This window comes from Oryza glaberrima, chromosome 12 (assembly GCF_000147395.1).
Source record: "Oryza glaberrima chromosome 12, OglaRS2, whole genome shotgun sequence".
Classification (NCBI taxonomy): Eukaryota; Viridiplantae; Streptophyta; class Magnoliopsida; order Poales; family Poaceae; genus Oryza; species Oryza glaberrima.
The window spans coordinates 1316487-1336015 of record NC_068337.1 but is presented as its reverse complement, the minus strand read 5'-3'; the positions used below and the strand labels follow the sequence as shown (position 1 = coordinate 1336015).

Genomic DNA, 19529 nt, shown 5'->3' with positions numbered 1-19529 from the left:
AGTAACAATATAGACAAAAAATTTCATCTCCAGTAACGTTTAATTTGCAGCCATTTATGAGCTTGTTTACTTCCTAGTGTACACTGCTATGTAAAAATGAAGTGTAGCTTGGGCAAAAGGCAGTTCAACATCGGCAAATATTGCCAGTGACTCGGTGTAGTCTCCGCGGAAATTGTGTCCTTCCAGAAAGAATCTCAGGTGTGTACCATTCAGACTCGTTAATAATATAATTAAAACAGAGGAAATCTCTCAAAAAGAAACCAATTAAAATAAGTGCAACGAAATTGATTGCTAATCTTCGGTGTCCAGCAGAGCCCTGACGCGCAAAAATACAAAAAACAAGGTGTCATCTTGAGTTAATTTGCCAGTGCGTCATCTGCTATGCTATGTAAAATTGTCCTCTATCTTCGCAAATCTCAAAAATATTATTACCGGTGTGCTTCCTTTGAAAATTATGTCTATTCAGAAACGCCAATATCCTTGCCTAATCTTCAAAGGTGTTCATAGAGATAGCGTATGCATTTATAGAAGGTGAGTATACACGTGTGTATATGAGCGTCTGCACGTATACCGAAATCTACAAAAATAAAGAAAGAGAAAGAAATCTGAATACGACCACTACTTGTGCACAAACGGAATGCGCACTTACATCAATAATAATGTATAAAAACAGAGGAAATATCTGAAATGAAAAAAAATAATGAATAAGTGTATCAAAATTGACTCGTATGGTGGCCAGCTTGAGGCCCTGACGCACAAAAATACAAAAAAAACAGAGGTGTCATCTTCAGTTAATGCTGATGATGGTGATTAGCAACCCAAAAAACCCATCTCTGCACTGCACTTCCTTTCGTTCCCCCCCTCCGCTATAAATTACAAAACCTCAGGGGCTCCACTTCGCTGCCTCTCCTCCTCCTCCTCCTCACCTGCACCTGCACCAACGCGAGAGATCATGGCGAAGAGATCGTCTCCTGATCCTGCATCATCTTCTCCATCTGCATCATCCTCGCCGTCGTCTCCTTCCTCCTCTTCCTCCGAGGATTCCTCTTCGCCCATGTCGATGCCCTGCAAGAGGAGGGCGAGGCCGAGGACGGAGAAGAGCACCGGCAAGGCCAAGAGGCCCAAGAAGGAGAGCAAGGAGGTGGCTGATCCTTCTTCCAATGGCGGCGGCGGCGGCAAGAGGAGTTCTATCTACAGGGGAGTCACCAGGTATGCGTCCCTGCATGTTCAGTTGCTTCCATCCCTCTGATCCCAATTCTGCTGTTCTTTCTGATCCCCTCTCGATTTCAGTCGCGAATTCATCCTGCATTGCCGCTAGTTAATCAATGGCTGATTTCCAGCCCAAAATTCCGCATCATTTCCATCCTTTCAGGCTCCCAAAATTACCAGCCGCTTCTTTCCAATCTGTTCCTGAATATTTTCACTTGCATGTCAGAGATCATCAGTTATTTTATCGTTTTGTGGGTGGCGAGTCTGCTCCCCTTTTCATGCCTCATCTTTTGGAGGTTGGCGAGCATGATCGATCGGATCCATTTCTTGTTCTCATAATTCCCATTTTTAATCTTTTTTCTTGCTGCTCCTCCCCTTGGAGTGAGTCAATTATTATTAGCTGGGAAGTAGGGAGTTGGTTGATCTACATTTACTGCTGGGGTGGTCAACTCCTTCAGTTTTTCTTCCTCCTGTAAAGCAAACACTAATGCTTGAATGCTGCTTATTTATCAATCATTAATAAATTCAATATACGGTGCAATCATTTGCTGCATGCATGTGTCTATAAACAGGCATCGGTGGACTGGCAGATTTGAGGCCCATCTGTGGGACAAGAATTGCTCCACTTCACTTCAGAACAAGAAGAAAGGGAGGCAAGGTACATTGATCGCAACATGCATTAGTTGCCTAATTTTTTTAAGGATTTTTAACATGAATTTTATCTGAAAATGCTGTAAAGAAAGTGAAATTGAGTATTTTTACAGTATAATGTACTATAATGAAAGAAAAAGTGAAACATACAAGGTCCTTGGTGTACTTCTGTATACTGCCAAGGATCTTAATACATCGGCCATTAGTACAAAGCTTATTACTATAAAGTGGAGCGAATTTTTTAAGGCTGACATTCTGATTAAGCTTTTTTTATCTCCTTTCTTTTTTGCTGTTATCTTTGGGGGACCTTGCCCTTGTGATGCGCATGTGACCTTGATCTGCTGCTGCTGCTTGATGCTCCTCTCAATAGTCTATTTGGGTAAGTCCCACAAACTAGTTGTCTATACACCCTGTTTTGTCAGATTCATGCTGCATGTTGCTTCCTGTTCTTGTATAATCTCACATTTTGTTTGTTTGATCTGTCACATCCTTGGTTTGTCTCAATATGAAAACAGTTTATCCCTAAGAATATAGGCATATAGCAACTAGTTGTTACATAACTACTTATTGTGTTGGTGTTTGATCTGTTTCTGAACATTAGTGCAATGTTTAATGGTGTTTAGGGGCTTATGATAGTGAGGAAGCAGCTGCTCGTGCATATGACCTTGCAGCTCTTAAGTACTGGGGTCCTGAGACAGTGCTCAATTTCCCAGTAAGTTTGCCAACTTACCACTAGACAATTGCGACTTGTGTAATCTGAATTATTACTGAAGATAATGTGAATTATTGCAGCTGGAGGAATATGAGAAGGAGAGGTCGGAGATGGAGGGTGTGTCGAGGGAGGAGTACCTGGCCTCCCTCCGCCGCCGGAGCAGCGGTTTCTCCAGGGGTGTCTCCAAGTACAGAGGCGTTGCCAGGTAGGACTACTGATTAATTAACTCTAATTAATCTCTCTCTCTCTCTCCCTGAATGATGAGTCAGCATAGTATTGCTAGCTAGGGTGGCATTCATCAGCTGGCAACGTCATTTGCCAGCCGTGTATGCTCTGCATGGATGCCCCATGGTCTCTTTCTTGTGTCAGTTTCGTGCAATGTCATGCATGCATCTAGGAAAAGTCAGAACTGCAAAAGTTTTAAGCTTCTCTCTTTCTTGATGAAATCTGCTTCCAACATCAGTTACTGTATTGTGGTGCCAGTGCTACCAACTTGCTGTTTCCATTTTGTTCAGAGCTAGTAGCTGTCTGTTAGTAATTCATTTCTGAACTTTTTTTTTGTCTGGTTTTGTTCAGGCATCACCACAATGGGCGGTGGGAGGCACGGATAGGGCGGGTCCTGGGGAACAAGTACCTCTACCTGGGTACTTTCGGTACGTATTCTTTCATCCAATCTTTCATGCTCTTTGCTCTTCTTTCTTTCTTGGAGCCCACTTAACTTAATCAAATGCTGATTACTAGCATTTACAAGCCGCTCTTGTTTGTTGGAGAATTTGCCTGCTGTAAGCCGGCCACCTAACTTTTACCAAATTTTATGATGGTTGATCAACCCATCTGCGAAATTAAATGGCGTGTTTTTTTTGTTTCCCTTCGATGTAGATTTGACCCCTTGCTTTTCTTGAGGATTGCTTACTAGGTAGTACTTCCTCCGTCTCACAATAGAGACAGTTTTAGATTTCAATATAATTTTCGGGATGCTACTTTGACCAATAATATTTATAAAAACAAGTTATCTTAAATGAAAGAGTTACATATTATGATACTAGTTTGAGTAAATTTTATAAAACTGCAGATATTTTGCACGATCTATCACAAAACTACAGATTTAAGAACTTGTTTTACAAAACTACAGATTCAGTGGCTTCGTTTATCACAAAACTACAGGTACTTTGCGCAATATATCACAAAACTAAAGATTTAAGTACTTATTTCACAAAACTACAGATTTAGTATCTTCATTTATCACAAAACTACAAGTTTAATGGCTTCATTATCACAAAACTACAAGTTTTAGCGTTGTTAAAACTTGTAGTTTTGTGATAATGGAGACACTAAATATGTAGTTTTGTGATAAATGAAGACACTAAATGTGTAGTTTTGTGATAAACGAATACACTAAATCTATAGTTTTGTGAAACAAGTTCTTAAATCGTAGTTTTGTGATAGATTGTACAAACTACCTGTAGTTTTGTGATAAACGGAGACACTAAATCTGTAGTTTTGTGAGACAAGCTTTTTAATATGTAGTTTTGTGATAAATTGTGCAAAATACCTATAGTTTTATTAAATTTACTCTATAATCTAGTAACATTATTCTTACGTGATTGCTCTTTTTAATTTTTCATTATTAATAGTTAAAGTTAAAAATGTTGATTTAGGACTATTCTAAAAATGCTTATATTTTAGAACAGAGAAAATAGTATATATTATTCTCCTTGTATGTTCTTGAACCACAAACTCTCCATTTTACTATAAATTAAGTGAGCTGGTGATATCACTGATATGGAAGCATAGTGTTGAAACTTCTTTTTCTTTTACTTAAAAAAATCAGAAAATCTTTTCCTGCTGTCAAGATCAAAGACCATGAGACCAAGATACCATCCTGTATGCAATCCCCGGAAGACTGCCCAACTTGCCCTAGAAATAGCATAAAAACAAGCCCCATGTCTTGATCACCACCATGTCCTAATTACTAGACAAAATCCTAGTATACATAGATACATTATATGGTACATGACTTGGAAATGCATGTGACAAGCACGTGAGTGGTGCTGCAATGCCAGTAGTAAAAACCAGATGGTGCATAGGGATCTTCAATTGTTCATCACTGCCGGCTCTTTCCACTAGAGCTAGCTGAGTGAGTCAGCAGCCAGTTGCAAGTGATCACTTCACGTGCATGGAGAATGCCCTACTAGGCTATTACCCCCCCTGTGCCAAACTAGATCAAGATTCAAGATCCAGAACCACACAGATGGATTCATCACTACTTTCATCACAAATAAAGAAAGAAAAAAGGGAGAGTGAACAGTGTTCACCGATTACTAGTAAACAGAAGGTTGCCAGCACAGTTCTAGCAACCAGCAATGTGGGAAAAGTCATGCCAGATCTCAGATGGTGTCCAGCACATGTCAAACTAGAAAGTGAAAAAAAATGTGAATATGGGATGCAATTCAGCATCTCTCAGTATTAAGATCCAATGCATTCATTTTCTAAAGTCTTAAATCTATACAGCATGACCTGATCAATTCTGTAATGCCAATGTTACTAGAAGTATTCATGACTCCTAGTAGTACTAAGTTGCCCCAAAGATTCAGTGTCTCACCAGAAAATTTGTTCTCATTTCAACAAACGTACCTCTTTTTACAGATACTCAAGAGGAGGCAGCCAAGGCCTATGATCTTGCTGCAATCGAATACCGAGGTGCCAATGCGGTAACCAACTTCGACATCAGCTGCTACCTGGACCAGCCACAGTTACTGGCACAGCTGCAACAGGAACCACAGTTATTGGCACAACTGCAACAAGAGCCACAGGTGGTGCCAGCATTACATGAAGAGCCTCAAGATGATGACCGAAGTGAGAATGCAGTCCAAGAGCTCAGTTCCAGTGAAGCAAATACATCAAGTGACAACAATGAGCCACTTGCAGCCGATGACAGCGCCGAATGCACGAATGAACCCCTTCCAATTGTTGATGGCATTGAAGAAAGCCTCTGGAGCCCTTGCTTGGATTATGAATTGGATACAATGCCTGGGGCTTACTTCAGCAACTCGATGAATTTCAGTGAATGGTTCAATGATGAGGCATTCGAAGGCGGCATGGAGTACCTATTTGAAGGGTGCTCCAGTATAACTGAAGGCGGCAACAGCATGGATAACTCAGGTGTGGCAGAATACAATTTGTTTGAGGAATGCAATATGTTGGAGAAGGACATTTCAGATTTTTTAGACAAGGACATTTCAGACTTTTTAGACAAGGACATTTCAATTTCAGATAGGGAGCGAATATCTCCTCAAGCAAACAATATCTCCTGCCCTCAAAAAATGATCAGTGTGTGCAACTGATTCTCTCTGTGTGCGTGTTTCTGGGTGTTGAAAATCTTGAGATATACAGGGAAGTTTTCAGGTTTTTATCTTGGGGTATATTTTTCTGTCCAATGGCACTGCCACAAAGAAGCAAAGCTTCTGTAGGCGTTCTGTTCAGGTGGGGAAGATTCATATGCTTCTCCCTATGGTCCTAGTCTCCTAGAAACCCAAAGGCATTCAACTTGGCATGAGACAAGTGTCTGTGTTCCTTTTCTTGTAATACCCCCAAGGCTGATTGATTAACTAGGGAGAGAATTTTCTCCCTTACCCTAGATTGAGCTAGTTAATTCTGATTACTCAGAATCTTGAATGCTTGGGTAGTACTATAGGTATTCCCACAAGAAAACTCTGGGTAGTTCACAGTTTTATAAGGTAATGGAGCATATGTTATACAGAAATCACAATATGTAAATCTATCTAACTTTCAGAATAAACTATACTATATATCTTGGTTGAGGCATGAATGCATAAATGCTGCATCTTTTATTGATATTCCAAACATCAGGAATGTTAATAAAAGATATTTACTTTACTTACATTTTTCACATGTTTCAAGAAGCAAACCTGTTGCAGGTAATTTTCATTAGAGAAATACTTAAATTGTTACCCCAGAAAACATTGAACACTTACCAAAGTACCAGATATATACTGGGTTTATTATTCTATGATAAATAATCTTACAGTGTGTCATGTTGTACAGCCAATGAAAGAATCGGTAGTATGCACAAGATCCTACTGACAAGTACGATACACTCCTTTCTGTAAACAACAAACATGGCTACCTTTTTAGCAACCTAAATGATGGCATCTCCTGAACACAAGAAATGCTTCCGATAGTAAGTTCTTGTTCTAACTGAATACGCATGGACTTTAGAACCTCCTGAAAAATGGAAATGAAGACAACTGAATAAGGTGGTAGAATGAGAAGCCAATAGAAGAGACCAGATGTTCTACAGAGAACACACATTGAATTCCATATAACTAGCTTGTCTTGTGAGCCACTGAGCGTCAAGCATCTGAAAGGCCATACAGAAAAGGTTATCAAAAGCCATCTCGTCTTCTCTAAGTAGTTGAACAAATTGAGAACTGACTTTTGTGCCCATTTTTCCTACAAAAGAAGTGAAAGAGATAAGCTGTAGCTCTGCATAGAGCTGAAAAAAAAAAGAGAGTTTCGAAGTCAAGAGCAAAGGAGGTAAATTGGGCCCAAAGATAAGGTGTTACTGCAAATTTCACCTGATTGCAGATCCAACATTTGCACTAACATATAAGATATGTTCACGCCAGCTACTGCAAAGGGATATTCCCATTCAGATCTCTTACCAGCCGCCTTGTGTAATAAACTGTGAAAGGAATCCTGCATGTTAAAGCAGACATTGAGCATTGTACCTAATCGATCACCCAATAACAGCAGACTAATGCGGAGTAAATGTTCATGATTAATAGAAACATACTGGGTAATTTCTAGCAAAATATATTAAATTTTCCAAGGACATGAACCCCCCTGCTCTGCAAGCATTAGATACTTCAAAAGATTAGTTGTCAAGGTTCAAGCGGTGTTGATAAATGCATGACAGCTTATATATATATCCTAAAATCATTACTAGGGATTAACGAAACGAACCTAAAATCAGTTGCTGGATCAGAATTCTGCCAGCCCATCTCCTTCCATAGATCTGATTTCAGAGGAGGAAGTTGTCGGCTGGGATAAGCTAATCTCCAAAGTTCTTTCAGAGCATCCTGTCATAGAAAAAATGAAATATTTTACTATCATGAATGTTAGTATATGAATTGTTCAGTTTATCATTTCTTCTGAGCAAGAAGATTGGTGTCCCATTGGTGAGAACAATAGAACAAGAATACCAAAGGCCTATAGGTAGTTAGGTACAGAAGCGGAACCTGATGCTTGACAGAGGAACTGTCAAATGGCACATTTAATCTTTGTCTCAAGAACCTCAGTCTCTCTTCCTATAAAGTAAACATGGAACTGTCAAAACCATAGTATCATGTAAAAAAGTTCCTAAATGTAAAAACTTGAAACAGTCAAGAATAACATAAAGATGCCATCATTGCTCCTGTAGAACAGAAGGGTTGGAATTAATAAACCAAGTCAAGAATTCATTTGAATTTTTAAAGCATGCAATTCAACTACTAAATGAGTGTTGTGGAAGAAATAACAAGTTTCATGGATGTTACCATGATATTGTTCATGGATATACCAACATTTTTGTCCATGAATAATCACAAAAGCAAACAAGAACTTTTATTATTGTAAAAAACGATAAAAAATAAATGAAAGATGAATTGAGCATCAAAGATGTCGAGAGTATGCTTGAAACAACTCATTCAAATGCTTAAACTACTGAGCAAGAAAAGATATTTTCCTTCATACTTCAGTAAAAGGTTTGAAATATCTCAAAATATTTACATGAAATTAACATGTCACATCTGATACTCATAAGAATTCATGCTTTTGATGGGAAACTTAACCCATCAATCATATGGTATTTTAAATGGAAATAGGAGATCTGCATGTGCCAGCACTGATTATACCTGTAGTGGACTGAGATCAAGTAGAACTGTCTGTTCATCATGTGAACCATGGGAAGCACAAGACCTACTAAAGAACTTTGCTAGCAATGGTCCAAACTGAGAGAGCGCATTTCCTGGAAAAAAAAGAAGATTTTTCAGATAGTAAATGTTCTAAAAGGTCAAGTTTAAGCATTCTGCTGTGTACATTCGAGAGGGCAGTAAGACACTAAAAAATCCACTTCTCTGGAATCATATTCATGATAGGTACCTATCTTTCTTACAGATTGAGCAATAAAAGTCGATATAATATGCATCCAACCAAGGCGCTCTTGTCCTTTTCCATCCCATAAATTTGGCTGCATATTAGGCTCATGTCTCTAAAAAAAAAGTACGAGAAAAGGGGTAAGGCGCATGAAGAACTAAAATGCGGTTAATAACCTGGATTCATATGATTTGGAGAAATTTCACTAACCTCGGATTTGCTTTCATGAGTTCTGTTTCCTAGAAGAGGTTCTCTTACAGAATCTGGTATGATCGTCTCCATCTGTTTTTCGCTTCTATCAATATCAGCAGTGTAAGGCTTCCTTTTAATGGCTTTTGAAGCCATATTATTTTTTCAGTCAGTGTATTGCATGAATCATGCCTGTTATGTAGGAAAAATTGGAACGCCAAAGAGATTATTGAAAAATTTATATTGAAACCAACCAACCAATAGATAGTGACACCAACAAAAATTTGTGGATTACAACTCCAAAAAAACAACACGGTGAAGCAAAACATGCTCTAGGTCAACATGAAATACAGGTACAAAACCAAGCAGCCATAGCTAGTGGTAGCAAACAAAGTTTGACATCTCCCACCAAACTGAAGAAAACATTACTTGTATCAGAGTACACTAAGACCATGAAATTGTTCTGCTCGGCGTGTTCCACATAACTACAAGCAATGTAGGGCAAGGGCATTCATCAAATTAATGCCCAAACAAAAGGACGAAAGGAATTTGAACAAACTCGCGGGCAGGCCAATTGGTTGACTGCTGACAAACCTAACAGCTATCATCAGATGTCACCGAAATCTACCCATAAATGGCGCCCAAATTGAAATCCCAAACTGCAGCCGACGGAGCCGTTGACCCAAGAAACTACGAACAAGAACATAAAATTTTCGTTCCCCGCGAATGCATCGAACAATTCGGGACAGTTTAAAGAAATTTCAGTAAAGGGGAAAACAACGGCGAAATTAAGAACAGGAAGGCATCGCAACTACCTGACTACCTCCGGCGTTGCGTAATTGCGTTGAAGCGGCTTGCTCCCACACCCCGATTAATTGAGAGATCCAATTGGTTTTCCCTTCCTTCCTCTCACCTTGTGCAGCGCAGGGCGAATGATTGAGTCGGAGAAGAGAGATCTGCAGGCCGCTGCGATTCCACCGAGACCAGTAATTTTGGTTGTTACAGGGGGCCTATTCGAAATATGTCATGAGATGAAATAATTACACTTTAACCCTTAATATATTAGTAAATTCAATTCATACCCTCCAAATCGGCAATCGATTCCTCTTTGAAGTTGACGAGGTGTTTGTTTGGTTGGCGCCACAACGCCCGAGGCATGGCGCTCCTCCCCCTGCTGCTTCTGCTGCTGCTCCGCATCGTCGCCTCCGCCCCGGCCTCGCTGCCGGCCACCGCCCTCTTCGTCCTCGGCGACTCCACCGCCAGCTGCGCCGCCACCACACTCCCCATCAACCTCTCCCTCACCTCCTCCTCCGGCAACTGTCTCTTCCCCTCCGCCCACCGCCTCCTCCCCGATCTCCTCGGTAACCAACCACCTAGCTCCTCCTCAACTGATGAACTGTGAGCCCCACGAACGCGAATTGCTCTAATTCGAATCATTTCTGATGCAGCCGCCAAGATGGGCCTCCCGCCGCCGCCCCTCATCTCGACGCTCAACGGCACGGCGGCGGAGGTGGCCAGGGGCGTCAACTTCGCCGGCGAGGATGGCGGGCGCGGCGCGATCTTCCGCTTGGGCGCCGTGGGGCAGCAGCTGCGGCTGGCCACCGAGACGCTGCAGCTGCTGCGGCTGGAGGCCCCGACGCCGCAGGACGCGGACGCGGCGGCGGCGCGCGCGGTGTTCATCCTGTCCTTCGGCACCGACGCGTACGCGCGCGTGCTCTCCCGCGGGTCGGAGGCCGACGCGTCGGCGCCCAAGCACGGCCGCCGCGGCCTCGCCCGCCTCCTCGCCGACCGCGTCGCCCGCGCCGTCGAGGAGCTGTACGAGGCCGGGGCGAGGAGGACGGCGGTGATGGGGGTGGCGCCGCTGGGGTGCGCGCCGCGGGTGATGTGGGAGGGGCTGCACGTCGTGGATGGCCGGAGCTGCGTGGAGGAGGCGAACGAGCTCGTCCAGGGGTACAACGCGAGGGTGGCGGCGCGGCTGGCGGCGCTGCGGCCGCGGCTGCCCGGCGCCGACATCGTCTTCTGCGACATCTACAAGGGGATCATGGACATCATCACCCATCCTGCCAGATTCGGTAAACAAGATTGGAGCAAGTTTAATAGTATAGCCAACTACTAAGAGGCTGTTTAGTTGGTGAAACGAAAATGTTTTAGGTGTCACATCGAACGTTTGACGGATATTGGGAGGGGTTTTCGGACACGAATGAAAAAACTAATTTCATAACTCGCATGGAAACCGCGAGACGAATCTTTTGAGCCTAATTAATTCGTTATTAGCACATGTGGGTTACTGTAGCACTTATGGTTAATCATGGTCTAATTAGGCTCAAAAAATTCATCTCGCGATTTACATGCAAACTGTGCAAATAGTTTTTCTTTTTATCTATATTTAATGCTCCATATATGTGTCCAAAGATTCGATGTGATGTTTTTGGGAACTAAACAGGGCCTAACTCCAAATCATCTATAATAGCTAATTCATAAAATAGTTAACTATAAACATATACTACCGTATTAATACATGGTCCCACATGTGATATATACATTGTGTCTTGAAGTCTGTGCTATAGCTGGCTATAAATCTGTAGCCTGCTGCTCTACTCTCTAGTCTCTACTCTTTTATCTTCTCAATACTCCCTCCATACTCATAAAGAAAATCGGACAACGACACGGTCTCCAAAACATAACTTTGACTTCTTGTTTCTATAAAAATATTTATCGAAAAGTGATATACGTATACTTCTATGGAAGTATTTTTCAAGACAAATCTATTCATTTATTTTTTACATTTTCGAACTCAACAACTTAAGAGTTATTCATGATTTATATTCCCAAGGTTTGACTTAAACATTGTTCTAAACGACTTTCTTTACGAGTACGGAGGAAGTATGTGTTTATAGCTGGCTTCTCTTGTTGTACTCTTAAACGTTGATACAGAAATCAATGACTCGTTATTACTAAGCAGTCATTAATGATAATTAATTAATCAGTAATTAATGAATGAATGATGGTGATTAATGATAATGATAGGATTTGATGAGACGAGGAAGGCGTGCTGTGGGCTGGGCCCGTTCGGGGGTACGGTGGGGTGCTTGACGAAGGAGATGGTGTGCCCCACCCCGCAGCGACACGTGTGGTGGGACCTGTATAGCCCCACCGAGGTAGTCACCTCCCTCCTCGCAAACTGGTCGTGGTCAACGCCATCTCATTCCAACACCACCATCTGTCGTCCCATCACTTTGGAGATGTTGACCGGCCATATGTCTCCAATGTCTCCTAGTAAGTCCTAAATTTAGATATCAATCTGTAGCAGATTAAAAAGAGTTTGAGAAGTTTAACTTTAGGGCCATAGTATTATTAAAAAATCTGTTTAAATTTTCGCTAATATATAATTTCAATGAATCATTGGTCGATAAGACCAAATGGCCACTTAGATATACCAAACTTGGTTATGTAAGGCTACATGTGCCTCATAATGCAGAAGCTGGAAGTTAATTCTTCTAGCATCACCAAGAAAATCTTGCGAGTTATTTGCTATCACACAAAATTGTGTTTCTGACATAAAAACAATGTGCTATCACAAATTGGTGATTTATATAGTTGTAGGATTTTTCAATTGGTACAGTCACATTCACAATAAACATACATAAAAATCAAACATCAAGATGGGATATTCAAATTAGATCTCATCCAAAACTCTCAAACTATAGTTGCAGTACCGTTATGCAAGTTAAGATCAATCCTGTCATCCACATTTTTTTAGATAATGCCTCATGCACATAGAAAAAAAGTTCAATACGGGATGAGAATGAACACATGAAAGTAACATTACCATAAAAAAAATCCAACATATCATTATTTACACGGTAAAAAGGATTATTAGGTTTTAAATTCTTTTGCCCTTTGAAGAGCATGGTTTTCTACTTCAGTTACATGCCTTTGTGGTATTACTCATAGATGTCTTAGAACCTTAGAAATGTCTGAAAAGTGTAACCACATTAAATTATCGACAAAAGTGATTTATTAACCCTGTGTTTAGGGGATAACTTAAAATTTACCACGTGGAGTCACCTTAGTAGACATAAAGCACATCAGTACTGGTGTCTTTGTCAACTTGCTAAAACAAATATCTTCATCTGACATCTAGCTTGAGGAATCTATAATGTGCAAAAGTAAGCTTGATGGGGGATCATGTGAATACTTAGGACTCTTAACATGTATGAACTACGTACAAAAATGACTTTCGTAATCAGTCATAAGGGAAAGAAATAAACTAACTTAACCTCAAGCCAAGAGACTAGATATAGGTCTCTTTGCAATTACTCCATTCGGTTTTTAATGCTTGACGCCCCACTGACTTTTGGACATATGATTGACCATTCGTTTTATTCAAAACAATTTGTGCACATATGCAAAAATGTAAGTCATGCTTCAAGTATTTATAATGATAAAAGCAAATCACATAAAATAAATGATAACTATGCATTGTTTGTTAATAACGTGAATGGTCAAATATATATTCAAAAGTCCACGTCAAACATTAAAAACTGCTTTGACACTGCATATGGCCTCCTAACTTATGGTGATGCATGGAACAAATGAAGAATGCAATTAAACATGCTATATGAATGAAACAAATGTGAGAAGCTATGCCAAAATAAATACATTAGTGTATATAACATTTTCAGAAATAGAGGAATATTATATCTTTGGTATTGCTATGGCTTGTTGACTTGCCTTAGACTTACCAACAGAAGGACCTGCACATTTTCTCTTATCACTTTTCAAAACATTAGCCTCAAACAACTTCTTTATGGAACCCTATATTCCACAAGGCACAAGACAATCTACATTTCTAGTTCTCTTTCCTACGGTTCCATTATTCTCCTTAATGGCGGGAGCCATTTTTTCTGATGTGATAGTTGCATTCCCTTTCATCACTTTTAGTTCTAATGATCATCTTTTTTGAAGGGTGAGTAGAGTGGGTTGACATCTTGTCAATGCCTGATGGCTCGAACACTGTCACTAAGAATTGTGATCGTTTATCATAAGTGAAGACTAAAAATTGACCACACTGAATGGAGTTATCTGTAACGAATTATTTCCACCAATGCAAAAAAAAAAAGTAATCCCTCGAAATTCCAAAGTGTCAGCTCCACAATCCATGTATTACTAATTTGATTAGCCAGGGAAACCATTCTAGTAGGTTGACTCAAAAGTAACTGGTTGAATGATGATGGAATTTTCTACATTGTGCCAAAGTATAAAACTTATCTAAAACCAATAAAGTAGTCCTGGCATCATAGCCTCAATGATGCAAAATATAGATCTTATATGATACATGACTAAAAACACTAGATATGTAGAAACCAACAAAGGTGAAAAACCTTCCTCTGATTAATGAAATCCATCCCTTTCATGATTAATAAAACTAATAGTCAAACCCTTCGAAGGTGGGCCATGTTGTTTAAGAAATACTATTAGAACATACCTAATCACTAAACAAGGTGAAATCAAGATGTTTTTGTTGATCATGAAATTCAGACGATGCGGTGCAAATCATGAGCTACATATCAAAACGAAGAACCTCAATTCCTTACTCTTGAGAACAATCGTAGTGTATAAGGCTACCAACAAATCTAAGCGAGGCACTCACACTCAAGAATATGCATAAACCACAACATAATCTCACACATCTATTTTTGAAATGTATATCCCACTTTTTTTGTGTAATTAATTAATACACCACATTTTTTAGGTTGGGTAGAAATTATTCAATATCAAGAGATATTGGATCAAGTTGGTATATTTATTCCAACATATACAAAAACAAAAGAGAATCGGTTTCATTAGAATCATTCAACAATCCATAACAAGATTTCAGTATGGAATCAAACATCCACGTTGGGGCTGAAACGCATCACCAAAATAAATCCTACTAAGTTGTGAATTGAGCACAATCAACAATTATGGAATTCACACAAACAAACAAATGGATATGTCTATGCTACAAGGAAATAGTCACTTTAGTGCTTAAACACATATAAAAAATTAAATACTACTGAATAGTGAACCAAACACAATTGACATCTCCGAGATTCACAAAAAGGAACAAATTAAAAATATACCTACCCTTCAACCAAAACAAGCACTTTAAGCAAGTAATAAAAATGTATACTCCTACATCATTAATCAAACAAACATAATTAGCATATGCAAGATTTTTTTTAAAAAACAAATGCATATAACTGTCAGGGTTATGGATACCACATACCTAATAGTAGTTGACTAAATCTCGGCAGGACCAACCACATACCATGTCTTATACGGAAACAACCTTCAGATATAGGAGGAGTTCCGCATAAGGAAGGATGACCAGAGTTCTACATAGAAACGATAAGGACTACTCGGATTGTATCCATATTGGTTTCCCTAGTTCTACTTGGACAAGGGGACACCTATGGGTATAAATACAAGGCCTCCTAGGAGGAGCGGGAAGAATCAACATACACAAAACAACAGAAACCACAACATACAAGCCAACATACGCCAAGACAAGACGCCGGATATCGACTTCAGAGATAGGCATGGCTAGTCCCCTATGGTGCCTACAGATACCATCAAGAGAGATATAGCGTTGTCTCTGATCTCGCCGGATGCGAACTCGAGGAGGAAAGCTACCCTGTTGTCGACTACGAGTCAGACCTTCAGACCGCCATGTCGACAACAGTTAGATAGGCTACCCCAAATATTGTACTGGTGTGATTATGATGAATAAGAGCAACAATCGGCTTCGACCAACAGGATATAGGGTTATTACCTGACAATTCAGGGGCCCAAACCTGTATAAAAATCCTCGTCCCCATCTCTTTTACCTCAATCTCGCGTATATCCTAGTACCAACGATCCCCATACTATGCAAATACCGGAATCGCGACATCAAACGTCGACAATAACTACCTTGCAATTAAACATGCATATTATAGCTCAGACACATGATATATATACACCTAAATCATAAATTGATACTAGCACATTTAATCAACATCTATTGGAAGTGTATATAACCATAGTACCTCCTGGTTAACATTTTTACGTAAAAGTGATGATGAAAAGTGTAAGTTGGGTGTAATGTGAATGTGGGTCCATTTAGCGGGTAGAGTGGACTATTGTTGATTTTGTCTCTCGAGTGTTACATGTAATATTAGAACTTCAACCCGTGTTAAACAAGTGTGCGTGTGTGTTGGCCCGTGGAGGGGGACACGACGCATAGGCACAACGCCGTAGCACCGAGGGGATATCCTGGGAATTTGGCTGTTGGGTAGCGGTGAGTTGCTAGGGCATCAACCCATGAGGGAGTGAGAGTGTAAAATCCAGCCCATTTAGTCTGTTTCGGTCCGCGACTCTTCTTGTTCCGGTTTAGACCCAAGTGTTCGTTTGGTGGAAGAGCTCCACATGGAGAGTGTAGATAGATTTGGGTCAACTTATATACCCAGTTCATTTCAAGCATATATAGTACCTCCAGTTTAATGCTTTTAGAAACGAGAACGAAGGTATAAATAGAGTGCTATGTGAAGGGCATGGAAGGCCTACTCAGAGTATAGAGTGGGACTAATACAGATTTGGAGGTCATAGTTGCGCCCGCGGTTGCCCAATGTCGAAGTTGTCTTTTGTTTAAGTGTCTATTTATAAAATAAGTTTTTAAAAAGAGTTAAAATGTAAAAAATCAAGTGAGATCATCTCCCGTCCCGGACAGACATATTAACAATTAAATGTTCTTAGTTAATGGCACATTGATTGATTAATTAATTAATTGAGGATAATGATGATTTAATAGGATTTTCTTAAAAAAAATCTAAGCATTAATTTAATAGGATTTGACGAGGAATGGAAGGCGTGATAGATGATGAGCCAATTCGGTAGGACGATTGGTTACTTGACGAAAGAAGATGGCGTGTCGCACTCCACAGAGATTAGAGTAAATTCCCTGTATAGCCTTGAAAACTCACTCAAACCCTTTCACATCCTTGAAATTTATTTGATCCCTTCTCTACCCCTGAAATTTCAATTTGATCCCTTCCATGCCCTTCCCGTTATATTTTCCTTCATTTCACTATTAAGTTTGGTTGCAAATGTCTTTTATGCCCTTGAGGATTTAGGTTTGAATATATGCTTGAAAAGCAATTGAAAATTTTGTTTGAGTGCACAATATGTGCATTTTACGAAACTAATGAGACAAAATAATTAGTGCAAGAAATTTTGACATAAAATTTGAAAATAAAACAAATTTAATAAATAGAATTTTTTATTTGAAATTTCAATAGGACAATGGATTTTTTTTATCGGAGTATTCATAAAAGTATATCGTGAGCATTGGTAGTCCTATCTTTACATGGATGCTCCTATTTTTTTATGACTTTTTTTAAAAATAAAATAAATACATATTTTTTATTTCATTATCTAAAAATAAATTTTGTCATAGATAATGTATCGCACAATAAACACACAACTATAATAGTCTCATACAGCAAGCTTTTATATTTTCAATAATGTAATTTATAAATTTCTATGTTCATCAAAAGGGTAAAATTGTCATTTTATAGAAATTAGACGGTCAACTGACGGGAGGGGTATAGAAGGGATCAAAATCAAATTTTGGATGCATACAAGGAGGTAAACAAAATTCAGAGGTATAGAAGGGATTAGCTAAAATTGTAGGGGTATATAAGGGATTTTCTCTAGAGATTATGGTGAGACCTATACATTACAGCTCCATGCATGCATATTCAAGATTTAATTCAATCACCAAGTCCTACAACAAAAAGAATGCAGATTTGATAACCAAAATTCAAAGGGCGGTGTGACGCGCACGCACCACTGCGCATGTAAAAAGGAAAAAAAGAAAAAAAGAATCAATTCTTATTTAATCCCCCGGCCGGCCTTCCCCTTATTTTGTTCTTTTCTTTTCTAGTGTTACTTTCAAACCCAATTCTTGTGTGGGTATTACCTGAACTGCAGGAAATAAACAACCTAACCTGATCATACATGTAATGATGTAACGCCGTCCTTGCAGCGAGATCTCCTTTTTGTCAAGATGCATTTCCCAGTTCTTAGATGCATATTGGGTGGTATCGTTGGATTTACGAGGAACTCTACAGTCTGTTCGTCATTTTTAACTTTACTAAATTTCGGTAAAGTTGTCAAAAAAAAAAGCTACATTTAGTTTACTGCCAAATTTTGGTAACTAGAGCATATAAGAAATTCTGCCAAATTTTGACAAGTTGCTAAAATTTTAGTAAGTTTTTTTTTTTTTTACATCAAATGAACTAAGTCCTACATTTGGTTTTGGTGGCCACGACGAGTTGAGGATGCAAGCGCCAAGCGGGGATGCCGGTCAGCCACACGTGACACGTACGTCTGGCAACTATAGCTGCCGTGAACAGACCGGCCGGCGACATGATGTACGTAGCCGCTGCCTGCCCTGGGCCTAGGCCGGTTGTGCAACCGCCTAGGGCCCAGGCCGGAAGGGGGCCCAGGCGGCAGCCCACATATAGCGCAGCGCCCAGGCCGGGGAGCGCCGAGCGCGCGTCGCTTCGTCGTCTACTCGTCTCGTCGCCGAACCCCAAGTCGCGAATGCCCTAGTTCCTTACGCGCCGAGCGACGGAGCGAGACGCCATCAGCCAAGCTGCCTGGTGCCTGCAGCCCTGCCTGTGCGGCTGTGTTTCCTGGATCCTGAAGGTACGTAGGTCACAGTCTCAAAGAAGTGCCTCTATCGATTTCAATTCATTGTTGAATTATAGTTTCAATTATTTATAAGGTATTTATACCACTTTATTTCTACTATGGCCTTTTTAGTTGTAATTATATTATCGTTTATTATTTATAGAGAATAAATTATTATATTGCAACCTACAAACTGCTTTATTTATTATCTATCATACTATAAATGTTTATTTGTGTCACTATATGGTATATGTGCTTATAATATATATATATATATATATATATATATATATATATATATATATTATATATATATATATATATATATATATATTACAAGTAAAAAATAGCTTTAACTTCTTAAGGCTTTATAGTGTAAGTTAATTACTGGCTCTGTACGCCGCTTGCAAGCTCCGCCGTTTGTGTGTAATGGGGTTTCCCAAACCGCCGGGGCCAGGGTTACCGCGCCCCGGCAGTAAGCATGGTTACCGCGCGGTAACCGCGGTAACCGTGAAAAACCGTACAAAACCATGCAAAATTTATCAAAAATTCAAATTATTTTTTAAATTTATTTGAATTTAAGTAGGTTACTGCGGTATTTATATTACCGTACCCCCGCGGTAAGCCCGGTAACCACGGTAACCGCACGGTTACCGGCAGTAAGTCGAACCCTGGTGTGTATACGTACATAACACAATCCACTTGCATTGAGCCATTTAACACTACACACAACCCCAGATTCCTGGATGGATGATAGTTCTGTAGTATATATGACGACAGTCACTGTTAATTAATTTCATACTCGCTATATTATTGGTCCTTCCTTTTGTCTGGAATGCTGATTCCTAAATCGATGATTAACGAGTCAGTGTTACTCTACTTTCCCACCTTG

General features: G+C 39.8%; 3 protein-coding genes across 4 annotated transcripts; 2 read left to right on the top strand and 1 right to left on the bottom strand.

The window, feature by feature from the left end:
* Positions 1–858: 858 nt before the first annotated feature.
* LOC127758099 (AP2-like ethylene-responsive transcription factor At1g79700) lies at positions 859–6548 on the top strand. Its single transcript, XM_052283728.1, has 7 exons — positions 859–1209; positions 1782–1867; positions 2231–2239; positions 2484–2572; positions 2653–2777; positions 3149–3225; positions 5219–6548. The coding sequence occupies exons 1-7, from the start codon at positions 953–955 to the stop codon at positions 5914–5916; spliced, it is 1341 nt and encodes a 446-aa protein (XP_052139688.1). The 5' UTR covers positions 859–952; the 3' UTR covers positions 5917–6548.
* Positions 6549–6573: 25 nt separating this feature from the next.
* LOC127758101 (uncharacterized) lies at positions 6574–9927 on the bottom strand. 2 transcript variants are annotated; one of them, XM_052283731.1, is made up of 11 exons: positions 9733–9927; positions 8939–9109; positions 8735–8843; positions 8488–8600; positions 7834–7902; positions 7559–7674; positions 7389–7443; positions 7171–7291; positions 7029–7045; positions 6903–6953; positions 6574–6817 (listed from the first exon to the last, which is right to left on the bottom strand). In XM_052283731.1, the coding sequence occupies exons 2-11, from the start codon at positions 9071–9073 to the stop codon at positions 6716–6718; spliced, it is 888 nt and encodes a 295-aa protein (XP_052139691.1). In that variant the 5' UTR covers positions 9074–9109; positions 9733–9927; the 3' UTR covers positions 6574–6715. The 2 variants fall into 2 exon arrangements, with proteins under 2 accessions (XP_052139691.1, XP_052139690.1); XM_052283730.1 differs by having other exon boundaries at positions 6903–7045; positions 9733–9918.
* A 111-nt stretch (positions 9928–10038) lies between these two features.
* On the top strand, positions 10039–12404 carry LOC127758100 (GDSL esterase/lipase At1g71250-like). The gene is made up of 3 exons (XM_052283729.1): positions 10039–10278; positions 10366–10989; positions 11945–12404. The coding sequence occupies exons 1-3, from the start codon at positions 10074–10076 to the stop codon at positions 12202–12204; spliced, it is 1089 nt and encodes a 362-aa protein (XP_052139689.1). The 5' UTR covers positions 10039–10073; the 3' UTR covers positions 12205–12404.
* The last annotated feature ends 7125 nt before the right edge of the window (positions 12405–19529 follow it).